This window comes from Mangifera indica, chromosome 12 (assembly GCF_011075055.1).
Source record: "Mangifera indica cultivar Alphonso chromosome 12, CATAS_Mindica_2.1, whole genome shotgun sequence".
Classification (NCBI taxonomy): domain Eukaryota; kingdom Viridiplantae; phylum Streptophyta; class Magnoliopsida; order Sapindales; family Anacardiaceae; genus Mangifera; species Mangifera indica.
This window is the reverse complement of record NC_058148.1, coordinates 13,451,795-13,472,737: the sequence shown is the minus strand read 5'-3', so window position 1 is coordinate 13,472,737 and position 20,943 is coordinate 13,451,795. Positions and strand designations below refer to the sequence as shown.

The 20,943-nt window shown below is 34.9% G+C and overlaps 3 protein-coding genes across 7 annotated transcripts; 1 reads left to right on the top strand and 2 right to left on the bottom strand.

The window, feature by feature from the left end:
* The first annotated feature begins 2,221 nt into the window (after positions 1-2,221).
* On the top strand, positions 2,222-6,393 carry LOC123192562 (putative serine/threonine-protein kinase). Of its 4 annotated transcripts, none has more exons than XM_044605149.1 (7): positions 2,222-2,493; positions 3,110-3,234; positions 4,069-4,181; positions 4,523-4,733; positions 4,823-5,060; positions 5,463-5,613; positions 5,826-6,393. In XM_044605149.1, exons 2-7 carry the CDS (start codon positions 3,114-3,116, stop codon positions 6,144-6,146), a joined length of 1,155 nt encoding a protein of 384 aa, XP_044461084.1. In that variant the 5' UTR covers positions 2,222-2,493; positions 3,110-3,113; the 3' UTR covers positions 6,147-6,393. The 4 variants fall into 4 exon arrangements, with proteins under 4 accessions (XP_044461084.1, XP_044461083.1, XP_044461085.1 ...); XM_044605148.1 differs by having other exon boundaries at positions 2,223-2,493; positions 3,104-3,234; XM_044605150.1 differs by lacking the exon at positions 2,222-2,493 and adding an exon at positions 2,525-2,768.
* Positions 6,394-6,402: 9 nt separating this feature from the next.
* Positions 6,403-10,400, bottom strand: LOC123192564 (clathrin light chain 1-like). Its single transcript, XM_044605151.1, has 3 exons — positions 9,870-10,400; positions 7,162-7,315; positions 6,403-7,072 (listed from the first exon to the last, which is right to left on the bottom strand). Exons 1-3 carry the CDS (start codon positions 10,238-10,240, stop codon positions 6,638-6,640), a joined length of 960 nt encoding a protein of 319 aa, XP_044461086.1. The 5' UTR covers positions 10,241-10,400; the 3' UTR covers positions 6,403-6,637.
* Positions 10,401-10,633: 233 nt separating this feature from the next.
* Positions 10,634-19,433, bottom strand: LOC123192561 (RNA polymerase II C-terminal domain phosphatase-like 1). Of its 2 annotated transcripts, XM_044605146.1 has the most exons (17): positions 18,755-19,430; positions 17,420-17,896; positions 16,898-17,108; positions 16,607-16,764; positions 16,413-16,483; positions 16,150-16,255; positions 15,973-16,056; positions 15,208-15,789; positions 15,039-15,102; positions 14,795-14,928; positions 14,662-14,715; positions 13,788-13,884; positions 12,997-13,193; positions 12,796-12,882; positions 12,050-12,115; positions 11,801-11,874; positions 10,634-11,598 (listed from the first exon to the last, which is right to left on the bottom strand). In XM_044605146.1, exons 1-17 carry the CDS (start codon positions 19,016-19,018, stop codon positions 11,490-11,492), a joined length of 2,835 nt encoding a protein of 944 aa, XP_044461081.1. In that variant the 5' UTR covers positions 19,019-19,430; the 3' UTR covers positions 10,634-11,489. The 2 variants fall into 2 exon arrangements, 1 of the variants encoding a protein (XP_044461081.1); XR_006496899.1 differs by lacking the exons at positions 10,634-11,598; positions 12,997-13,193 and having other exon boundaries at positions 18,755-19,433.
* Between the last annotated feature and the right edge of the window lie 1,510 nt (positions 19,434-20,943).

The following is a 20,943-nucleotide window of genomic DNA, read 5'->3' as shown; positions in this document are numbered from 1 at the left end:
TTGTTATTTTCCTGCAGACCAACTAATTTATCTTATAAAAATTCAACAACTATTGGGCCATTTCTGAGATGGGCCCAAAAGGCCATGTTGGCCTAAAGATAAATGGGGCATGAAGCCCATTGCTTAATGGCTTTTTTCATATTACAAAGTGATGCTTACTGAATGTTTTGACAATATTTTAATAGTTTGTTCTGTGGAGAATGTTGTCAGTATAGCCAAGCCAATAATAATTTCACACCATATGGGTTGCTTGAGTAACAAAAGAATAAACTTCGTATATAAGAGAGTATAAATTTAAGTTTTTATTAGTGATATATCAAGATCGAACTCTTGATTTATCCAATTCAGTATTCATAAGATCAATCACCGGATTTAAAATTTATTTCGTTCAATGTAATTGATTTTGACCCAATATGATAATCATAATTAACAACTTTGACTACACTAATTATTTTGTTACATCTCATTCTAAAATCTGTACCACAGAACGAACATCTATATTTTCAAATCAAAATTTTAGTGGTTGCCAAATGGCAATAACTGCCTTTGAAAACTACCGATTCCTGAATTTTGACATTTTATCATACTTGATGCCCATCAAGATTATGGAATATGGTTTAATATTATGAGTAATTTTAAGTATTTTATTGAATACTCAGATAATATGTCATTATATAATTAAATATTATTTTATTTTAAATTCAAAATTATATTATTATATAATGATACATCATCTAAATACCAATTGAATATTTAAAATTGAAAACACGTAGTTTAATTATAATTTTAATTATTATATTTAAGTTTTAAAATACCAAAATATACCCCCATATAATTTAAAATTATTCTTTTTAAGCTAAAAAAATGATGAAGGAATAAATTATAATATTTAAAAACTTATCTTTCATTAGAATTAAATTTTATGCAAGGTAGTAGGTGGTAGATATGTTTTAAATTTGGAGAAAATTTCTACCCACATTTGTGTGGAATTAGATAAGATTAAATTAACAATCTAATCCTTAAGATAATTTAAATAATAAAATAAATGATTTCATGTATAAAAAATATAAATTTAAATTTTTTTATGATATATTAAAAATTAAAATTTTAATTTATTTAATTCAATAATTATATCATCGTCCACAAAACTTAATATATAAAAGGTGATTAAGAAGTGTGATTAATGATAAGCACTAATTAACTACTAGTATTATTATATTTGTATATTAAGTTGACTTTTTTGTGTGATCGACCCCCCAGTTTTGTCCCATTGTGGAAAATTCAACATTAAATTTGGGTTCCGGAATTTGGAATTTGGAATTTGGAATAAATTGGTCTTAACTTTGACCTTTCTCAGTCGGACCGCAATTCTCGTACTGGGCTTCTCTTCTAGATTCCTTTCAGAGCCCCCTGACATATATGATTGGTCTTTAAGTGGGATTTGGTTCAACTTCAACAAAAAAAAAAAAAGTAACGTTGAAACCTAACGAAGCAAATCCATTTAAGTTGATCCCAAATTAATATGAACGCAAATCTTGTTTCAAAGTAGACATTTTTTTTACGAGGGCCATCTCTTATTCGTTTAGTTTAATGATTATTTTTTAGACTTTGGTCCAAGGTTACATCACTTTAAAAATGTCAAACTTAAATTTGGATTTAAACTTTACGAGTATTTTCAAGTTAGGGTTAAATTTAAATCGGTTTAAGAGTAATTAAGTTTAAATTTGATTACACTATTAGACTAAATTCAAATTAAATTTGACTTAATATTATAGTTAAACTAAAAATTGATCAAAATAATATTATTTAAGTCAATTTTAAATTAAACCTTTTCAAATTTATGAGTTAAATGAATTAAATATTTTTTAAACTCAAGCTTAAGTTTATAAAAAAAAATTTGTTTTGAGCTTATTTAAGTCAAGCTAACAAGCGAGTTTGAATCAATTTGATTCGAATCTAGTCTCATTTAAAACCTTCGAATCAATTCAAATTTAATTTAATTAAAAAAAAAATAAACTCAAATTTCATTATAATATTGAATTGGGTTTGACTTAATATTATAATTAAATTAAAAATAATTAAAAAATGTTATTTTCTTAAATATTATCAAAATAATATTATTTTAATAGGTATTGTTAAGCTTGTTAACTCCCCGACGCCCTCTCAAATTTGTCTAATCAAGTTCATTTGAGCTGAACTGATAAACCAGCTCAAACCCAGCTTGGTTAAATCCAGTCCTACTTAAGCCGGACGCAACTCATGGAAATCCCTGCAAAGCTCAATTCAAACCTATACGGGATTTAGACAATTACGTGTCCGAGTCTAAAAAAGGGACCTTTTTTACTTTGGTGGGACCAAATCTGGTCCAATGGCAACAGTTTGCCCTTAGAAGGACTGTATAAATGCTCCCTAAAAAGGGCACTTGCAGCTAAACCCGGGAAAGTGTGAACAAGATTACAGAGTTGGCTGGAGCTCAGTCAGAGCTTTTACACGGTGCGGTTGATCTCTTTTGTGTCGTCATTTGTCATATCAGCTGTACAAGAATAGAATCGTTAACAAACAACTACTGTTTTGCTTATTTCAATTTTTTATAATGACATGGTCAATTGTCCTTTTTTTTTTTGTTTATTAAATACCTCAAAAACGATAACAAAACAATGAAGTAAAAAAAATTCGTGGTCTTGTTCATGTTCAAAAACACGTATCGACTTATCCTTCATCTGCTTGTGGAATGGTTTATGATCCCTTTTCATTGTTAACTTCGCTTGGTAAGTATTTTTAGCTCTTGGGTTATTGTTTTTTGATCTTCGGTTGTTTTAAGGATTGAGTAGAGATGGAAATGGTGAATTATTCTTTGTTTTGTTGAGCTGAATTTATCTTTTGAATAGCAATTTTTTTTCTTTGTGTGTGTGAATTTGGAGTTCGAAATTTGGTTGGGATTTTATAAAAATTATAATTTAGTCGTTGGTTGGTTAGTACGGTGATTTGGTTGTTGTGAGCCTTGCTTAATGATTGACGTTTTCGTTTTGATTTTTTGCTTACATGGGTTTGGTGATCTGGGCATGAATCGGAATTTCTGATGTTGATAAATTGTGTTTTTAAGGTATAGCTATATGAACTGGGAGATACCAACTAAAAGTCCTAATACAGATATGAATTGTGGTGGATGCTTTGGTTGCTCATCTAAACACAAGAAAAGGGATGATGCGCAGCAGCCTTCCCGTGGCATAGATGGTGAGGATTTTGTCCAGGAATTTTCTTCTCAAGTCATAACTATTGGTTGTGTTATAGGTTTTGTATGCTGTACAATTTCAATAGCATCATCATTTCATGAATATATGGTACATAAATGGATCAGTTCTTGGATTTTGAATATGATTTATGTCAAGTCAATTGTTGTTATTGGTGTAATTAAAGGAGTGTTATCAGTTTCCATTATCACCTATTTGACAGTTTATAAGCATTATGTTATACATTTTGGCTGGCATCGAAGGCACAGGCACTCACATGTGTGCTATAACATAAGTACTCTCATTTTGGATGCATCACAGGTTTAAATTTGTTCTATTATAGTCTGTGTGCAAAAGATTATTGTGATGCAACTTGATGCATAATGCAATGTTGTGTTCAATTGTATCTTATAATTAAAATTTCAAATAAATATACCATTAGTCCAACCAGTAAAAGGGTGGGTAGACTTGACCTGCCAACCTAAACTTAAGAATGTGACATCTTTCCAATGTTTTCTTTATTACTTTGTTCAAGATGGGAAAGAAAAAGTGTTAATCTAAATTGCAATGGTTATTAAGTTGCCTTTGCCACCTTCTTCTTGAAGGTTCCAGCTGTATATTTCCCAATTAATGTCAGAAAATATTCAAGGAAACTAGTTCATGGATCATCGTAATTTAGTGCTTTGTTTATTTTAGATGCCATTTCCAATGAGCTTTAGTTCTGAGTCCTGTTTTACATTTTATATCTTTATAGTTCCTTCTTTCTCTTGCATTTTTATGGATTTAGCTTTGTTCTCTAATTAAATTCTGTTGTTGCTTCTCTTTTTGTGTTGTCTAGGCCAATTACTTGGAAAAGTCAACTATTTTTCCTATAAGGAGTTAAGATCAGCAACTGAAGATTTTCATGTACGCAATAAGATAGGGAGAGGAGGTTTTGGAACTGTTTACAAGGTACACCAAAATCTGCAGATGGTTTAACCTTTTAGGATGAAATATCAAACACTCTTATATATCTTTCTGCATATTATGCATTCACTTCTTGATGGCTAACTTTATGCTATTTACTTTTTTGGAAGGATATCAATCAGCCATATTGAATGGCCATCAGAATTTCCATTTTTTTTTAATTCTCGTTTTCTCTGAAAGACTTTGTATGAAACCTGATATCCTAGGCTTCATGCTTTCCTGCTATAACATAATGGCAGTATATCGCAAGTTTAAGGCTATTGTTTTAGTCCATGCCATATTTGCAAAGCCTTTTGTATGTAGTAACTTGATTGCCATGTTGCCAGGGAGTCCTGAAAAATGGAAAACAAATTGCAGTAAAGACACTTTCTGCAGAGTCAAAGCAGGGCGTGCAAGAATTTAGAACTGAGGTCAATACTCTCTCTAATGTCAAGCATCCAAACCTTGTTGAGTTGCTTGGTTGCTGTATTCAAGGAACCCAGAGGACATTGGTCTATGAATATGTGGAAAATGGTAGCCTTGATCGTGTATTATTAGGTGAGTTCAATCTTTTAGCTGAAGACTGAAATGTAAAACTTTATTCTCAGGAAGGTGAAGGTATGATATTTTTTTTCTTTGTGTTGCAGGTGCAACAAAAACAAATATAAAGCTGGACTGGGAAAAAAGATCTGCTATTTGTGTGGGTATTGCTAAAGGTCTTGCATTCCTTCATGAAGAACTTGTACCACATATTGTGCATCGAGACATCAAAGCCAGTAATATTCTTCTTGATGAAGAGTTTAACCCAAAGATAGGAGACTTTGGATTGGCTAAACTTTTCCCAGATAACATCACTCACATTACCACAAGGATAGCAGGGACAACGTATGTGATCTTTCAGCTTTCCTGCTATTTCCTATTTGTACTAATGGCAGGGACTTTAGATTGTTATTTCACATTAGTACAAACTTCCATGTGATTTTTTTTCTCAATTAACTCTTCACCCCAACCTACCCCTGCCCACCTGACTCTTACTCATTTCCAACGGTTGAACTTCAAAATTTTTCCTTTATTATGTAAAATAATTTGCTCCTTGATTTTCATTTTATTTAGCCGGATAAATTGGGGTGTGTTAGTGAGACTTGACTTTTCCATTCCATGGAGCAATTAGTCTTTTCGATACCCAAATTGGCAAGAGTTCTGTCGAATAGTATTTTTGGCATCTCTGGAAGTTACGAGGGAAAGAAAATGCTGATCAACTAATGCCATGATATTTTTTCTGTGCAGTGGCTATTTGGCACCAGAGTACATCTTGGGTGGGCAGTTGACCAGGAAGGCTGATGTTTATAGTTTTGGGGTGCTCATACTTGAAATAATTAGTGGCAGAAGCAGCGGAAAGGCAAACTGGGGGGGCATGTCAAAATTCCTTCTTGAATGGGTGTGTTGCTTTTGCTTCTCAATATCTGATATTTATTGAAGAATAAGCATATTATATCTGTTTTCCCTTAGCCATGTTGGCTTTCTGAAATTTTCCTGGTGAGAGCCATTCTTCAAGAATGGATCATTTTACTGGTGATAATTTCTTAACTTGTCCAAGAATGAGTTATTTGCAAAATAAATCTCTATAATTATCATTTTTTCGTTCTATAGGCATGGCAGCTCCACGAAGAGGGAAAGCTCTTGGAGCTAGTTGATTCAGAGATGGAAGAATTTCCAGTAGAAGATTTACTCAGATACATGAAAGTAGCTTTCTTCTGTGCCCAAGGGGCAGCCAGCAGAAGACCGCTGATGAGTCAGGTTGTTGAGATGCTTTCAAAGAACATTCGACTCAATGAGAAGGAACTTACAGCCCCTGGTTTTTTCCAAGATTCCGAAAGTAGTCAAGGGGCTTCGAGTAAGAAATCAGCAGACACTACTTTTAATCAGATGAGTTCAGTTCCTACCACCATTACTCAGGTGACCGCTAGGTAAAGAATGATGTATATTCTCACGGTTGAGCCTTGGATGATTGACCAAAATTGGAACTTTGGTTCTTCAGTTTTATCAGTCAAAGAAAAGAATTTTAGAGAAAAAAAGAGGACATCAGAGAGGACGACAGAAAGATTTATTTACAGAGCATGTTCATCAATTTTTTTCCTTGTTTTTATTTTTTACCGAAACAAATTCTGAATCATAAATAAATGAGTTATAAAGGAAGATCCGAATTCCTATTCCCCCATTATAAGTATTGAAACGAAGCATGAATTTTGTCCCAATGACATATAAAAATTTCATTCATACAATACTTCCAAAGAGAATAAGAACAAGGCTCCATGGTCGGGCCCTTCAAGAATTTGAGCTATCCAGGCATAATCCTTGCATGCATAATGACATCTTCAAACAAAAAGAATAAAATCTTAAGATTTAAAAAGGATGAAAAGAATAGAACAAGACATAGCTGATGATATATGTTTTGTAATCATTCATGCGACCGGTGTTGGCTCGGGTTCCGTGGCAGGCTGCTTATTAGCAACTGGAGCATCTTCTTTGGGCGGCTCTGAAGAACCATTTGAGGTGGCATCTTTGGCTGGAGACTCAAGCTTCCCTTTTGTCGATGCCACAGCCTTTCCATCCTTTCCATCTTTGGCATCCTTTGCTGCTGGTTGTGGTGGGGGTGGCAACATGTGAGGTGGAGGGTTGTGTTTCAGCTTCACCAATATATGCCGCATTCTTGACAGATCAGTGGGTTTCCCTGGCTTAGGTCCCTGGATGACTGTTATTGACGGTTTCTTCTCTTGGTCCTTCTTTCCTCTCTTCTTCTCGATGTTGGGAACCTCATTAGGAATGAGTTCTCCTATTGCTTTCCAGTATTGTTTATCAGCCTCTTTATGAAACTTCTCTTGATTAGCCAAATACAACTGTTCCAGACACAAAATTGGATACAGTAAGAGTCAACAAAGTCCAAAAGTCATATAACGAGGATGGTAAAATTTACAAAAAATTAGACCTTCTCCCTTTCTCTGTTATTAGTCTTGTTAGTCTCCATATTGAGCTTTCTTTTCTCATAGAAACCACGTTTATACTCTTCAGCTTCTCCAATTATCTGAATTCTCATTTCCTTTTCCCTTTTCTCCTTCTCCTCGAGTTGAATTGCATTTTGACTGCATCAGGAAAATGCCATTTAAAACACAATAAATCTTCACTCGCAAGAATTCTCAATACAGCTATTGCTCTTTTAAGATATACAGAAAGAATGCATCTCTCTTAAATGGGCCAATAAATAAGCTGAGCAGTTAGAGATAACAGTAACATTTTCCATTATTTTGGTTATTGTAACACAGGCTCAGACACCTGGCATCAGGCACATCTTCCAACTGCTCTTTCTCCTTTTTCTTTTCTGATAGGAAACACTAGTATATTGATGTTTAGAAAGGATATACAAGGGTGGACCAGGTGTCCACTGTAAGAGTAAGAGCTTTTCAAAAATCTCAAAAAAGTCTTGCGTATATGAACACCAAACCAAGAGAAACTACAGCATCCCAAAAACCACAAAAACACAACACATAAACTTAAGACCCCTATCCAGTTAAGAGCAAAGAAGAGAAAAGAGGTATCTTGGAAGTCTCTTGTAAAAGACAACCAAAACAGTAAAAATATGATTTTCTACCATAAAACATTAGCCTCCCATGAAATATATTGCAATCTTCACAATTTACTCTTCACAGAGGTCTTCCTTAGCCTATGAAAAAACGACAACTGATAACTTCACAATGCTTATTTTGTTGAAAGTAATATTATTTCATCAACCCTATTAGTTTGATGTGATGCAATTTGTCATTTAAACTTAAGGTAGTTATTAGAAAGCTGCAACTTACACACTTTGCACAGCATATTATGCAATGCATAGGCTATCAACAACTTGTGACTGGACCACAAGGAAACATACAGTGTTTTTCTAAGAATATCCTGGAAGATCTATATCATTGTCATTCTAAATGGGTTCGATCCTGACTGTTTTAATGGTAGAGCACCAACTTTACAGCAGTTCCCTATTTACTACAAAGTCAAATTGAAAGTCAAATAAGGTATAACAGTTGAGAATTATGGCATTGTACCCTTCTGGCAAAACAACTATGCGAAACATTAACTTCAACACCTCATAAATAACCACAATACTATTAAATCCACAAGCTTAAACCCTGGAAAACCATCCAAAAATTGTATTTATGTTCAAATAAAACCCACACATGAAAGGTTTGATCTGATTAGAGGCTTGTCACATAAATCAAAACACAAGCTTATCTCACTGTACTGTTATTAATTAATAAATAAATGAGGAGTTTTTTCAAGATTGAAAGCAGTTTCTTTCGTTCAAACACATAATGGTATTAAATTAACAACCATTAAAATTGAAACTACAACAAACAACTAACCATGGTATTTAAGTTCAGCATTCCTATATGCATATAGCTCAAATCAACATAAGCATCTTACATGGGGAGATATATATGTAATGTCATTCAAAGAGAATCCTGCAAGACTTCATGGTTCTAATACAAAATATGGAGCGGCTGTACCAAGGAACTTATGTAGAAGATTCTTTCTAAATTCCAACAACAAATAACTTGTGTAATCTTAAAAGTTTATAAAATTATATTAACACATACTTGAGCTTTGCTTCTGAAAACAATGGATTTAGCTATTCAGTATGGATTCAATCTACCAGAATAAGATAATCTAAAAAGGATTAGCACAAAGTAATGACTAAATCTAAAAGTTTCTAAGTCCCAGACGTTTGAATGCACTTATATAATAATATATATTTTTAAAGACATATGAAAGTGGGTACGTATATTAATAAATATATGATATATTATCAGAACAAAGCAGATTAATGAAAAGCACAACAACCAATAGTTGAAAGCAATTTCACACATAAACATGCATGCACAAAGGCATATTTTTCAATAGCCACTTTTGTTCTGTTGAAACCTAATAAATCAGGCTACCAACAATGAGGATGAATGTGATCTAGAGTAATAGGGAACCTAAATAAAACAGACTAAGCTCAAGAATAATTGTTTCTACAACTTGAAGCAGGCATTTAAATTTCTATACATTTACTCAAAATCAAACTTCAAAAAAGGAAGAGAAGCTTCAATCTAACAGTAACAAAGATCAAACATATAACAACTTGGTAACCCAAAAAGGAAGTTTAATTCAACTCAACTTATAAAGTAGCAAGCTTATAAATCTGAACATAGTCACGCACCAAAATCTCAACAGACATTAAAAAAAACATGAAACAAGTTCAAATGAAGTCAAACAACCTCAAATAAATTACTTCTATAAACTACATCAATCAAACACCGTGGAGCAATACAAATCACTGAATCCCTTCATATATTTGTAGCATGGCACGGATCTGAGCAAATTTACTAGCTACAGTCAACAAAAAAATACTTCAATTGAATATATTACATCTAACATGAGAACTTTCGAATAAGATATCACACTCCAATGCAACAGTCCTGTACACTAAATTAGATCTAACTACAACTGCGACAAACATGACAGATCTAAGCAAATTCACACATACGCCGCAATTAATTTATTAAAACTTCATCAATTAACTTTTCGAACAGTTCAACTAGCTTAAATTCATCTAAATCACAGCTCAGCGAAAAAGCAATAGATCTGATGAGACAAACTAACCGGCGCCATTCACGTAGAGCAAACCCTTCCTCGGGCTCCATCTCCATGGGAGGCGGAAGAATCGGACCGTCGGAAGCACAAACGGCGTCATCACTGTCACCATATCCGTTACCATTACCATTCTCCACATGAACAGATTCGAAAGGAGACTGAGAGTAGCCAGGTTCCGGATTGTCGTAACCGAAGATCTCGGGAGACTGCACGTGATCTACGGCCACGTCACCGTGATCAGTTGAGAAATTGTCGGGACCGGAGAAGTTAGAGTAGGAGCCATAGTTGGAATACTCTAAGTCGTCGTTGAAGGGATGGCTATTTGTGCTATGGATTTGATCTTGGCTCTCCATGCTGAACGTGTCAAACGACGACGACATTGGGAGATTTTTGCGGTGAAATTATTGATTGAGCTTTGGGTGGATTCAAATTTGTGCTAAAGCTTTTCTATTGTTTCTCTTCTTACAAAGGGAAGGAAAGCACAATGATTCTTCTGGATCTGGAACTACAAAACGACGTAGTTTTGAAGTTTGGTCAGTGGCAGTCGATATTGTTGACTAGGTAACAATAATATCAACCTCACCGTTGGGTAGTCTAAATTATAATCTGGAATTTTCTTTTTAAAAAATTATGTTATAATTTTTAAATTTCTTTTTGAGAACGAAACTATTTTAACCTTTCAATTCGAATACTCTTTCCTTAAAGAATAACCATTCACCGTCATGAGAAGGAAGATTGATGACGAAGAAGAACAAAATTGAAGAAGAGCAACGTCAAAAAAGATTAACGAGAGACTGATATGTTATATGCGATTTATTTGAATGACTGTTTTTGGAGTATTACGTCTTACGGATGATGATATATGTGAACCCCCACAAGGAAGAAAGAAATGAAAATTCTGAGATACATTCATCAAAACAACCAACTGGAAAGCAACATGAAAAATTTTCAAGCGTGTCTCAGTAAGGAGCGAAAACCGCTGTTGCTTCAATTCGGGTTAAGTCAGGCAGACATTCACCAATGTCGGCATTCTAAATTCAACAATCTTCCGATAGCTGGGACTATCAAAGGGCTATATGATGATGAAGACTATACTGCATTTGCTTAGTATCTTCTGAGACTTGAGTACACCCAAAACCGGAAACTCAAGCTGCCCTGGATTGCCTTTCAGTGCACAATTTCCACTTAACAAATATATATTATACGCAATTCCACCCATGTAGGCTCTGCCAAAGAATTTGGCATAGAGCGACATCATCTTCCACAAGAATTAAAGCAATAAAGGCTACACCTACATGGCATCTCGTTTTAACCTTGTCAGGCTTCTATGGATCTTTAAGGAGGAAAACATGATACAACATTGAGTCAGCTGGTCCCAGTAGAGACAGGATGACTGGAAAGTCCAAATTTACAGCCGAGCATTGCAGTTGCAGTTACTCGGCAAGATAAGTCTGTCAACTCATGCGCCAGAAGAATCCAAAATGAAGTGATAAGGCAATCTGGGGCAACACAGTGGTAAATTGGTGGTACGCCGGGATTTCAACAGCCCTTGCTCGTCTCCATGTTATGTACAAAAAATTTCGCATGTAAAGCCGAAGTGTGGGATGAAAAAGCATATGCTAAGGGCTTTCAAGGAACAGGAGGAGCATTCTTGGGATATCTACCAGAAGGTGGCATCCGCTGTAAAACTCGTGGGAAGTCTGGCTTTAGGCGTTTACTTGACATCCCTTGAAATGACCTACATATACTTCAGGACGTCATACAAGATTGAATGAAGGAAATAATAAAAGACCAGAAATAGATGGTAAATTAGCAGTCAAAAGTCAAGCACGCTACTTTCATTTTGTGAATCTGGTGTTCCTACTTCCTAAATCTTAAGCACTTTTTTATGTAATTCATAAAGGAATAGCAAATAGTAGCCACAGGAGAGTTTTGCACACCTTGGGGATCCCTGACGTTTTTGAGGAAATTGACCAAACATTGACCTTAGGCTTCCAAGAGCCTTATCAGCCGCCTAATGAAAATTATATTCAGGTGTTGAGATAGCATTTAAAACAAACAAGGAACATAAAATGTACTCAACAAGAAATATACAAGTCTCGTACAAAATTAAAAAACAATACTCAACAAGAAATATACAAGTCTCGTACAAAATTAAAAAACAATAGAACATTCAACAAAAGATGTACCTGCATCTTAGCTTCATCCCAGGTTGACCCAATCCCCTTTCCTAACACCTGACCATCAATTTCAACCTAAAATATGATAACCAGGACAAAGATAGTTATAATCTAATCAAATAATACCACAAAAAACATATAAAAATTATATGGTCACTTCTATTTCTAGCCGATGACATTGTTACAACTAGGGCTGGACTCGAACCGAGCCCGTTCGAGCTCGGCTCGAACGATCCCGAAACGAGTCAACCCTATACGAGCTCGGTCGAGCTCGAGCTACTCACCAAATTTTTCAATTAAAAATTTTGATACAAAACGACGTCGTTTTGACCAAAATATATTAAAACGATGTCGTTTTAATAACGAAAAACCGAGCCGAGCTTGAATCCAACCATAGTTACAACCTCTTGACAACCCAAAAAGGAAGGCACCATATCATCACTGAAGGACATTAATAAATAAAAACATAGGCCCTTCATTAAATAACGAGAAAATAATGTTAGAAGTTAACGTACAACCAAATCAAGGACATTATAGCCTGGAGCATTGTAATTGTATATACATATACTTATGATAACTTTGCTTTTAACTTATTTAATCAATTACTTGTGTTTTCACAACTTATAAAATGGGAGGATCAAGAGTGTTCTACCACTCGCTAAACTAGTAAGTTAAAACCCAATTTCAGACAAACAAAAGGAACTGCACTTCCAAACTTCAAGCCGATCATTGAAGCGTAACTGCCAAATACAAACCTGTGCATATACTTCATCATTCTGGTTGGAGTTAACTGATGACGGAGACAATTTGGAAAAAGCAACTCCAAGGCCCTCCATCATGCACTGAAGAAGTTCATCATAAATCCACGTGAGAACAGAAATTCCAAGACCAATTCACCCACATACAACTAATTCAGATAATTATAATATAAGCTTCCCAAGTTCCTGAAATCTCACTAATTCTTTAAGTGCAGACACTGAACCCATTGGTATCTTAGAGACCTCCGGCCTTGGATCTAGAAGTGTAGATGGTTCTGACGCAGTTGAGAATGAATTAAAATTACCCGAAAACCCATTATCATTTGTGTTAGAAAATCTACTAACGTCTCCGATGGCAGAACCAGAATCGGGCTTTAGACGTGACATATATACGTCTGCAAAAACATTTACCAAGCTGGTATAAACAAAAATTACCAGGAGGGAGAAATCTCAATACACAGGAGATATATCCAAAACATTAGTGCACAACTAGGAGAGTCCAGAAGGAAATTGTACGGTAACTAATATATTTTTCTAAGTGATAACAAAGCCAGATGGTATGGCAAGTTTAAGAACAATACTAAAGACTTCAGACAAATAGAACATTAAGATTTTAAATTCATTAAATTTAGCTCACGCAGAAGTCAAGTTTAATATCAAATTCATGTAACATTCAAGTTTGGTTTTTCAATACTTCAAAGGAGCTCATCTAGTAAAGAATTGATAGTTCCTGTGAAGATGACAAATCTAACATGATTTGCACTTGAAACAAGCTACATTTTAGCATTACAATATGTATGGTAACGATAATATATAATAATTTTTGCTACCATCCACTAATTGCAAGTGATCAAGGGTATAAAATCAGGAGAAAGGGAAACTTGAAATACTAAGCATCTACAGTCTGATCTCTTTTAAGTAAATTTGTCAAAGCCTTTAAAACAACCTTGTACAAATAAGTAACAACTATAACCAAGAAACAAACTTACTAGCCAAGTTCTTGATGGATGCCTCAGCAGCCTGCCGCTGGGCTTCCCTTCGTGTTCTACCCATTCCTTCACCTATCTTCTCTCCTGCAAACCAAGCCTACAAAAAAAAAAAAAAATTAGGTACATGGAGATATGTCATTTGTCAATTAAGAACTGGCAAAAGTCATTTTATTTATACTTGATATCATTTAAATTACTAGGATGGTTTAACTGCCAAAAAAGGGTTATATTAAGTTTCAAAAGATTCACATTGCAGCCACCTGATAAATCACAACACTAAGCAAACGTTAGCATTTCCTTGTTCCTTATGTTAATTCTTCGGTGCAAAAATTTGTATCAAAGGTAATTCCATGATTCTGTCAATGTGTGTGCACATATCAAGTGTAAGGCGAGAGTGTTTCCCTTTGGAAAAGCTTTGATATGCTATGGTCTAGTTGCCAAGGCAGTAAAAAGAATGGCATAAACAATAACCTAGAAACATCTATTGAAGAGAGTTGTTTCATAATTTATGTTAATGTCTTTTATTATTCAAATGAAAACAATGCTCCATAACATAGAAAAAAACATAAAAATCTGATCAAACTAGAACAATCTAAGCTCAAAATCTTCTTAAGATTTCTTCTACAAATATAGCTGTTACACAGACACACACGCAAATGTGTACAGATTTTTTTTTTTTAAGAAAAAAAAGTCTGCAAATTATGTCACAAATATAATGAAACAAAAGGAAGCATTTCAGCCAACTAACTTAACATATTCACTTGAGGGAAATACGTAAACAAAATGATTTAATCCTGAATTGACTAGTGCACAATATCATATCATGGAAACCATGACTGAATAGTAACTCATCAAGTGATAGAGTATAGAGAACCTCAATGGAGAACTGTAATTCCATGCTAACAACCAAAGCTGGCCTGAATTCCACCTATAATGGGGAAAAAGGAACTTGGATGAATGGATATGGAACATAGACTATCTCATACAATTCAAAAGTTTTATACTACCTTGGCTCCACACTTTATTGCAATATCCTGTAAAACTACAGCTGGAGATTCTGCACTAGAAATATCTCGTCCAGATTCAAAGTCAAAATCCTTGCTGTTGCTAGAAGATGAATGGCTCAAGGGGACCTCATCACCTTCAATTGGGATCCCCACATGTCAGACACTATGAGTATAACTGTGGGAAATCTACAAGCACCTCTTAAGCAATTTATCTAAAAATCTAATTTAATGTGTAATAGCTCACCTGAGAAAGAATTATAACTAGACAGGTTGTGGTTTAACCTCAACCGATCATCTCTACGAAGTGGCTGCCAAAAAAGCATAATTCTAGAAGATCAACATGATTTACCAGCAAAAGTAAATTTGACCTTTCGACACACAAATCAGTGCTTGACAACCACCAGATAGATTACCTCTTTTGTCAATCTTTGATTTTCATGAAGTCTATCAGGTGGAACAGAACTCTCAATCTTAGGAAAAAAAGATGGATGATGAGGCCGAGGCTTGTCAGTTTGCATCGGCTCAGAATCTAAAGGAAATTCTTTGGGTCCTGCTCGGTTCAGTTGTCGAGGGCTCATCTCTTCTTCAGATGGAAACCAACTTCCACGTGACTGCACACGTGGAGCTGAAACTTGCATTGGAGGTCTTACAGGAAATGAGGGTTCACTTGGTGGCTGATCTCTTGTATCTTGCCCATGTTGCAATATGAGAAGTCGCCTCCTAGTATCAGGATCTAATTCTGATTCTGGCACCTCACCCTCTTCTCTAGCAGGAGAACTTTGCAAGCTTGGTTCTTGTGGGACAACATGACCCAATGGTTTCACTAACGAAGCTGCTGAAGAAAACTGCACATTGGGAAATGGCAAATTTGCTACTTGAGACGTTGGGAGAGGAATTGAGCTAGAAGAAGTTGGCATTGTGTAATGAAGTGAAGCAAGCCTTGGATCAAGATCTGTGAGAGCTGAAGAGATGGTTGAAGAAGCTGACATTGCATCCTGCATAAATGGGAGTGAGCCTAATTTTCACCTTATTGCCTCTATTATTGCAGATTCAGTAAAATTAAACAAATAACAAAATCCAAAGCAAGCTATATATCTTTAAAAGCTTACTGGCTGAATAGTTAAATATATATCTTTTCAAAGATCAAAATAACAGCTGAAAATGGCTACACTATTTACCTTAAGTCTTCTTTCAACCTCTGCATCTGCCATGCCATCAAAAGTAAGTGGATCTTTGTTTCCATTCATGAGAGAAGCATCATCCTGGACAACAAACAAAATAACATTAGCGAATAAGAAATTTAAGCAAGGATGTAAACAAACAAAAAAACATGGATAGGGAGCATTCGTGCTAACCTCAGAAACCAAATAGTTGCTCACATCCGGAGGCAAAGGAATATCAGTAAGGTCATCTTCATATGAAATTTCAGGTATCCTTTGTAAAAGACCATCATCAAACTCTCTGTTATCAAATTCAAAGTTAATATCACACCAAAGAATGATTGAGTCAATATACAAAATGGAACAGAACTTTGCTCAACACATTGAGTTGCAATGATAACGATAAATGAGGGACATGTGCCACAAAAGCTAAGTTGAACAAGTTTTTGCATGCTCACTTGAAAAAACCACCTCTAACATTGCAAGCAACATTTCTCGCCACACACAAGACAGGAACTGTATTATTTGCCTGCAACAAAAAAAAGTATGATGAGTGCATGCTGCCAAGAAAAGGTGATTAACTTCAGTGTGATATGTGTGTTATTGCAACATGGAAGTTTCAAAATAAACAGCCAAAGAGGATAAAACATACTTCAGCTTGAGGAGCATAGTATGGAGCAAACGCAGGGACAACATGCACCCGAGGTTGATCTTTCTCATCCCACACTTTTAAGCGATCATCTATCACAAGTGCCATCTTAGGATGGCAAATTCCATCTTGAAAGACATTAAACAATGACTTCCTTGAACCTGTTAACAGAGTAATAAGCAACACTAAGCATAATGAACAAGCTACTTTAGTAATTGAAGCCAAGAGTTGCAATAATGAGAGGCAGCAGCAACGAGGCAGAAGGGATTTGCAAGCTGAATCACTGTCACATACCAGATTTGACACACACGATGCGATTCAACAATTCCTTAGTATTTATCAGATTTGACTCTGGATCAAGAAGCCTCCACATTTCCAAAGCATAATCCCTTTCTGCCATTGTGCAAACATAGACCTCAAAACGCTTGCGTCCCCTAGCAGTCAAGTAGCTACGTAGATCTTCCCATGCAGGTCTCAACCTCACAAGAACACTGGTATCACGAATCTATAGAGATAAAACAGTTTTGTGTTACTTGGACAGACATAGTCTAATAATACAAAAGCTTCGAAACTATTCTGAACCAGAAACCATTAAGACTATTAGTTGAACCCAAGAATGGATGTTGCAGAAACCTCAATGTCTTAATACATTTTATATAAACTACAAGTAAATCAAAACAAATATAAAATTTAGCATAATCCAGGAAGGAAAACCAACGAAAAAGTAAAGTGGTGTATAAGTTCAAAGTTGCAACAGCAGTAAAGACAATAAAAAAGTGTATTAAAGCAGTTTCCTTCAGAACTGATATTATGTACCTGCGGGTTGATGCGAGTCAGTATGATGTTTTTCTCTTGTAACCGTATAAGTGGCCGAACAATAGTTTGATGGTTGTCAGACAATGCTGGAACAACCTCTGACTGAACTTTGATCACCTTCCCGTTTTCAATAACCTGATCATTGTCAGCATATTGCTTCAATATACTCTTGTCCTCTTGATAGCGCTTGATCTCAGCCTGCATACCAGCAATGCGCTGTGGATCCACCTCAGTGCTTATTTTACGCAGCAAAGCTTCAATTCTATCCTCAAATGAGCGCATTGTATTTGCAACTATAAGGGTTTCATCCAGATCAAAAACAATACCAAGACATCTAAGGTTCAACATGACGAGACAAGAATTATACAGTCCAGATGCAACAATGAATCCCCAGAAACATGGACACTGCCTCTCATGACTCTTAGAATACATGGCAACCAGATGAAGCTCCTCTGCCCCCAGTGGCATCACTGCAGTCTGCAGACACCAAAACAATAATCATCATCTATGTTCACCAATAATATCTTTCCTTGAGCATGACAAATTGCTAAATAAAAGATATTTAAAATAAATGGATGAGCATGAAACAAACAAGATTCCTTCAGAACAAATAATCAACATTTAGAAGAACTGTCACGGATAAACACCATATGATTGTGTACTTCACATTTAAAAATGTATTGAATGCCACAAAGCAACCTCAGGTACCCTTAGTTATAATTCTCAAAAAAATATGACCAGAGTAAGCCAAAACACTGACAAAAGAAATCCCTGTATTGTTTCTTCCAAAATTCACAACTATCTCCAACCAACAGAAATTCTCAGCCACAACCATTAGCACAAAGAAATCGATAAAATTGTCACAAAATAACAAAGCATTCATATTATTAATAGAAGCAGGCTCCATCACCATGCCCAATATAGCAAGTCCAGTAACCTCGACTAAAACGCTGAGTTCAAAGTTTTACAAAATTATATCATAACTTCTGTTTCTGGGTTAACTTATTAACTCAAGTAGTGCTCATAAACTTAGGGCAGAAGTGGCATAATTGGATTCATTCAACTCTTAAAATTACCCCGATTTTTTAAAATCAGTTGACACAATTCACTTACAACAAATTTGGCTAATAGGTCCAATGAAATTGTCAAAAATTCGGTTACAACTATCAATGTTAATAGTCTTTGCCAAAATTTTATTGTCTTATTTGTCCAGAAGAGCAGTCCCTGTAAAATTCAAAGTGAGGTTCATTTTCCAGTTTCAAGTTCAAATTTTAAATTATAATTTATTTAATTAATTAACCAATTTAATTTGTTAACTTTGGGTTGATATTATACCTTGTTTTCTCTGATACAGGAGGAGTGCAATAGATGTAGCTGGATGTTGTCCGATGATTTAGACTCCATTTTGAAGCAAATCCCACTAGACGTAATGGTATGTAGCACTGCCAGTGGCGGACATCTCTCACTCGCTTCCGTGTAGTAACTTATTCTGATTTCATCGAACACTTTCATGTTCTTCTTCTCTTCTTCTCCTTGTTGCGGAAATATCTCTACTTCCCCCAATTTTTCTTTTCCTTCATACACCACCGTTTTATACATTTTCGTTTCTTCTTCAGATCTCCACCAAAGATACAATTATAACAAAAAAAAAAAAAAAGAATTTCGAGAAAGATCTCAGTTCTTGGCTTCGATTGTGAGTCTCATCTCATAATCGTCAAATCAAATATAACAAAAAAATCATGAGGTTTCTTTTGATCATCATCGGTGCTTTTAAGATTTGATCAGATTTTTGTACAAATTTAAGAGAACAAGTTTTTCTTAGATATATCATAAAACTTCTCCTCCTTCCTCGACGATCTACCGCTTAATTTGTTTGAATTAGCAGTGAGTTGTGGTGCTAGGGTTTCTAATCCTGATGGTGGTGGTGATGAACGCGTCTTGGGAAAGAAAAAAAGAAAACCCTAGATCCGGATAGCGCAAGGTCAAAATTCAATTAGTACTCCAATGACGATAGTAATAAAAATATTAAATATATTTTTCAAATTAACATTTTTAAAATAATACCAGTTCGAGTTTAATTGTGCCTCTACATCTTTTTTATACTGTTATTATGTGACCGGATTACGTAACTTTCGGTACGCTGACGTGTCCCAAAATTTAGGGGTGTAAATAAGTAGATATTCAAAAACAGGTAGGCGTTTATGAATTTTCCAAAATATGTGGGGCAGCAAAGGTTCTCAGTTCCTTGCGTGGCGTGATCTGATTGGTGTCAGCTTTATATGGCTGTAAGCATGTTTGCAAGATTCGGATACTTTGACTCTTCGTGTGAACTTTCTTGCAGCACCTCACTTGGCCTTTCTTTGGCTTCTCTTTGTTAACTCTTTATTTGGAAATAACTTCGGCTTAAGGTTTGTCTGATAATATATTTTAAAGCAAATTGCGTTTTTCCCCTTGTAAGGTATAAATAATTTTTTTTATCCAAAATCAAATTTTATAATATTAAAAGAAAACGTGATAACAAGTTTGAATTAAAAAAAGGCCAAAGGACTATTTCCCACCCAAGGTATGCTTTTTTCTACAAATTCTCACCTGTTAACTTTGAAAAGTCTATTTACCTACTTATAGGTTGTTAAAAAAAACATCAGATTGATGAATTCAAGGATAAAATTGTTATTTTATCTGTAATATTAAAAATAAAATTTAATTTAATTTATTTTTTACCCTCAAATCCTAACAACTAACAATTTTCCTCCAATCTAAGTTTTCAAAAACAACATTTTTCCCCCTAGGGTTTCCAAACTTTCAGATTGAATTTTTTGACAATGACCGACAATCTCCAGGCGAAGTCTCTTCCTCCCTGGCATCTCCTCTTTCCGACCGTACAATGTCTTCCTCTCCTAAGCGTCTTCGTCAATGAAGACGACGTCATCTTCGTCTCTAAACAAAAATGATTTGTCTTCATCAGAGACGAAGACGATTCGTCTTCGTCAACGACGATGCCATACAATATTGAAAGTATATGACTGAAAGGAGGGGTCGTTGGAGAGGGAGAGTAGGTGTTTGGAGATCACTGGTCATCGTCGAAAAAATTAGATCTAAAGTTTGAAAACCTTAGGGGGGAAAATACAGTTTTTGAAAACTTGGGTTGGGGGGGAAGTGTTAGTTTTTAGGGTTTGAGAGGGAAAATAATATAACCGACGAACTCAATTAAGTTTAACGGCCCATGAGTGAGTAAATGAGATTTTCAAAGTTAATAGAGAGAACTTTAAGAATTCAGCATAGTTTGGGTGGGAAATAGTTCTTTGGCCTTAAAAAAATCATTTTATTTTTTAAAATTATCATATAATCATAAATTAACAAAATTAATCTTTTAAAAATTCAAATTATATAAAAAATTCACTTATTTATCTTCTCTTTAATTTTTATTCTCGTCAATTTTCATATCAAAAACGATGATATATAATAATAATAATTATTATACTAATAAAAGTATAAATTGAAATATCACTAACATATAAGTTTAT

Bases quoted from the DNA above. Each gene is read 5' to 3' on its own strand.
- LOC123192564 (XM_044605151.1), bottom strand. From the start codon at position 10,240: ATGTCGTCGTCGTTTGACACGTTCAGCATGGAGAGCCAAGATCAAATC. The intron at 7,316-9,869 runs GTTAGTTTGTCT...TTCCTGATGCAG, and splicing joins GCTCTACGTGAATGGCGCCG to TCAAAATGCAATTCAACTCG. The intron at 7,073-7,161 runs GTCTAATTTTTT...TGTCTGGAACAG, and splicing joins ATAACAGAGAAAGGGAGAAG to TTGTATTTGGCTAATCAAGA.
- LOC123192561 (XM_044605146.1), bottom strand. From the start codon at position 19,018: ATGTATAAAACGGTGGTGTATGAAGGAAAAGAAAAATTGGGGGAAGTA. The intron at 14,929-15,038 runs GTGAGCTATTAC...TCCCAATTGAAG, and splicing joins TAGTTATAATTCTTTCTCAG to GTGATGAGGTCCCCTTGAGC. The intron at 11,875-12,049 runs GTACATCTTTTG...AATTTTCATTAG, and splicing joins GGGATGAAGCTAAGATGCAG to GCGGCTGATAAGGCTCTTGG.
- LOC123192562 (XM_044605149.1), top strand. From the start codon at position 3,114: ATGAACTGGGAGATACCAACTAAAAGTCCTAATACAGATATGAATTGT. The intron at 4,182-4,522 runs GTACACCAAAAT...CCATGTTGCCAG, and splicing joins GTTTTGGAACTGTTTACAAG to GGAGTCCTGAAAAATGGAAA. The intron at 4,734-4,822 runs GTGAGTTCAATC...TTTGTGTTGCAG, and splicing joins CCTTGATCGTGTATTATTAG to GTGCAACAAAAACAAATATA.